Below are 3674 nucleotides of genomic sequence, written 5' to 3'. Positions count from 1 at the left end.
GCCCCCGGCCCCGCCAGACGCCGGTGGGAATAATCGCTTCCGCCGGCCGGGGGCTGCGGGGAGGGAGGCGCGAACTTGGGCCCGGGCCCGCCCGCCCCCGGCCCCGCCAGCGCAATCAACATCCCCGGAAGACGCTTCGCCGGGGGGCTCGGAGGCCGAGCGCGAGTGCGGGGCGCCGAGCGGCTGGACCTCCGGGTCAGAGCCCCGCCCCCGGGCCAGATCGCCCCGCGGCGCAGCGGAGGGCCCGGCCCGGCCGGTCCCACGTGACCCGGACCTTGGGCCTCGCCCCCGTCCCGCCTGTACATCAAAGGCATTGATTTACCACCCCTGCTATGTGCTAGACCCTGTACCAGGTTGGCCAGACAGCCCAGCCCGTCTTCTGCGGGCCTCCCTCCCGTATCCTGAATCCGAGGGGAGGAGGGGGAGACAAAGGGGGGTGCGCCGAGGGGCCAACACACCCCTCCTGGCTAGAGGGGGTGTCTGCCTGGCATGCCCGCATGGGCCCGCCAGTAAGGGTGCCCTGGGCAGGGCAGGGCTGACGGTGTGCCCACCTGTAGCAGACGCGAATCGGGCTTCCTAGCGATCCCCAGCGAGGCTGGGCACGATCTTTCCGAAGGCAGGAGGCGAAGGCCACTCCGGGGCGTTTCCACTCACCCTGAAGTCCTGTTCTTCCCTCTGCCCTTGGGGCTCCCTTAAGGCTCCCACTTTATGCGGCTTTGTGCTGTGGCTATGGCTTGTATATCTGCTCCCCTAACTGGAAGATAAAGGCTCTGGGAACAGGAACCCCTTTCCCTCCTTGTACACCTACTCCGCATGAGGCGCCATGCTAGACCCTCAAGGCATGTCTGTTGGATCGGATGCCACCGACTTCACGTTATAGAATGAGAAGCCTGTGGTCCTTCACTGTGCAAGTCCTCGGGAAAGAAACACGGGGAGCCCAGGTCTCTGGCTCCTAGCACTTGCTCCCAGAGCCACTCACTGTCGCTGACTCAAAGGGGGCGCTTTATTGGGAGAGTCTTTCAGGACGCAATCCCTGTCGCTGTCCATTTTGGAAGACTAACAGACAATCTCAGGAGACCTTGGATATTTTCAACCTGGGTTGACATCCCAGGGGGCAGAGCAGAAAGTAGTGTTGGAGCCTCTGCAAAGAGATCTGGGCTTGGTCCTCTCCTGGTTGGGTGAGAGGATAGGGGTGTCAGGGACTGAGTCCCAGGCCCCCTCCAAAGCCACCAAAGCTCTTCTAGACACCTGATTATACCCACCTCCTGCTCTTCCATCTTCCTTCCAATGCTTCTTTCTTCTTCTTCCCTTCCTCTTTCATTCCTTTGCGTAGTCATTTGGGTTTTCTTTTTTTTTTAATTGGAATTAGAGTCTCACTCTGTTGCCCAGACTGGAGTGCAGTGGCCACTCCCGGCCACCGCAGCCTCGACCTGCTGGGCTCCGGCGATCCTTCCGCCTCAGCCTTCTGAGTAGCTGGAACTACAGGCGTGCGCTACCACACCCAGTTAATTTTTGATTTATTGTAGAGATGAGGTCTCGTCAAGTTGCCCAGGCAGGTCTCAAACCCACGGGCTCAGGGAATCCACTCACCTCAGCCTCCCAAAGGCGCAGGATTACAGGCCGAGCCACCAAGCCCGGCCATTTGGGTTTTCAAGCTGGGGAAGCACAGGGTGGGAGATCAGACTCTTTTCCCTTGCTCATTTATGAAGTGTCACTGCGCTGGGCCATGCTTTACGTGTGTCATTGCTATCCCAGTTATGCAGATCAGGAAATATGCCACCATCCAGACAGAGGCCCCCATAACTCTAAAGCTAGTGTGCCAAGCTGACCTTGAAACATGACTCTCGTGGGCACGCTGAGTTCCCCTGCCACCCTCAGGAGGAGGGTGAAGCCTGGCCCCTCTCCAGTCTTGGGGGCTGTTGTCTTTCAGGCACATGGGGCTCTTTAGTTTCCTGTCTCAGGCTGTGGTGACCGGGACAAGGAGGCCAACCCCAGGAGGACACCCCCAGCCAAAGCTATCAGCCAGAGATGGCCTAAGCAACCCAGAAGCTCAGCCTAGGGGTCAGGGGTCATAGGAATTCTCCAGTCCGTGGTGTGGAAATCCCCCCAGGTCCTCTACCCAAGCCTTATTCTGTATGCTTACCCGTGAGGTGGCCCCGAACCTGCCTATTTCGTAGGGCGGTTTCGCAGGGCAACGGATTCATGGAGACAAAAGAAGTATCTGCTCTTCACAGACACTGGTGGTGGTTTTATAAAGCAAACTTAAATATTTAAAGGAGTCTTTTCTCTGTCTTTGAAACTCATGAGCCGGGCTCGGTGGCTCAGCCTGTAATTCCGCGCCTTGGGAGGCTGAGGTGAGTGGCTTGCCTGAGCTCGCGGGTTTGAGACCCGCCCGGGCAACTTGGTGAGACCTTATCTCTACAATAAATAAAAAACCAGCCGGGCGTGGCAGCGCATGCCTGTCATTCCGGCTACTTGGAAGACTGAGGCAGAAGGATTGCCGGAGCTCAGCTGGTCGAGGCTGTGGTGGCCGGGAACGGCTACTGCACTCCAGTCTGGGCGACAGAGTGAGACTCCAACTCAAAAAAAAAGAAACTCACGGTAAGAAATTCCAGCATACAGTTTGTGAATTGATGATTCTCCAAACTGACTAAACAGATGTTATTTTCTTACGTCTGTTTTTCTGGGAGTTTGTGTTTAATTATAATCTTCTAGATTGAAATATGATAGCCTCTCCCACTCTCTCCTCTTTTTGCTGTAAATGAATTTTTTATTGAGTGTGCTTGGGTATGCCTACAAAATAACCTCCATGAGGAAAACAGCGGAAACTCAAGGTTGGAATTGGATCGGAGCAAAGAGCTGAAGAGGGAGACTGTGAGACCCTTCTGGGCCGAGCACGGTGGCTCAGCCTGTAAACCCAGCGCTTTGGGAGGCTGAGCCGAGCGGATTGCCTGAGGCTGCAGGTTCGAGACCCGCCCGGGCATCTTGGTGAGACCTCATCTCTACAATAAATCACAAAAACTAGCCAGATGTGGTGGCGTGTGTCTGTAGTTCCATCTACTTGGAAGGCTGAGGCAGGATAGCCTAAGTCCAGCAGGTCGAGACTGAGGTGGCCATGAGTGTGCCACTGCACCCCAGCCTGGGTGACAGAGTGAGACTCCCACTCAAAAAAAAAAAAAAAGACCCTTCAGGACTGCTTTACTGTTATATTAAATCATGTGCATGTATTCTTGCTATAACTGCATTTTTAAACCCTAGTTTTTTAATGACTCAATGTAATGTGGTATTCTGGATTGGACCCTAGAAAAGGAAAAGAGAAAGTTGGTTTAAAAAAATTTGGGGGCCGGGCTCAGTGGCTCGGTGTCTGTAGTTCCAGCTACTTGGAAGGCTGAGGCGGAAGGATCGCCGGAGCCCAGCAGGTTGAGGCTGCAGTGACCGGAAGCGGCCACTGCACTCCAGCCTGGGCGACAGAGTGAGACTCCAACGCAAAAAAAATAAAATAAAATAATGGCCAAAAGCTCCCAGCAAATCAAGAGTGAGCTAGCCTGGGTGTTGGAGAGGGAAAATCCAGACTCTCATCTCAGTGGTTGCTGTCTTCAGCTACCCCTGAATTTCAGTTTGCTATACTGACAAGAGGAAACTGACATACTTCTGTAGAAAAAAAGCACTTTACA

The 3674-nt window shown here is 54.9% G+C and overlaps 1 protein-coding gene across 1 annotated transcript in view; it reads right to left on the bottom strand.

Moving 5' to 3' along the window:
* Positions 1 to 1047, bottom strand: part of MIXL1 (Mix paired-like homeobox) — a 4130-nt gene extending 3083 nt beyond the window's left edge. The window contains exons 1-2 of the mRNA XM_021713709.1: positions 980 to 1047; positions 3 to 297 (exon numbers count right to left, since the gene is read on the bottom strand). Coding sequence (XP_021569384.1) covers positions 3 to 297; positions 980 to 1047 — 363 coding nt within the window. The remainder of the gene's footprint in view (positions 1 to 2; positions 298 to 979) is intronic.
* Between the last annotated feature and the right edge of the window lie 2627 nt (positions 1048 to 3674).

The sequence above is a fragment of the Carlito syrichta genome, unplaced genomic scaffold, assembly GCF_000164805.1.
Source record: "Carlito syrichta isolate Samal-C Ts95f unplaced genomic scaffold, Tarsius_syrichta-2.0.1 Scaffold304687, whole genome shotgun sequence".
NCBI classification, from domain to species: domain Eukaryota; kingdom Metazoa; phylum Chordata; class Mammalia; order Primates; family Tarsiidae; genus Carlito; species Carlito syrichta.
This window is presented reverse-complemented; position numbering and strand designations above follow the sequence as displayed.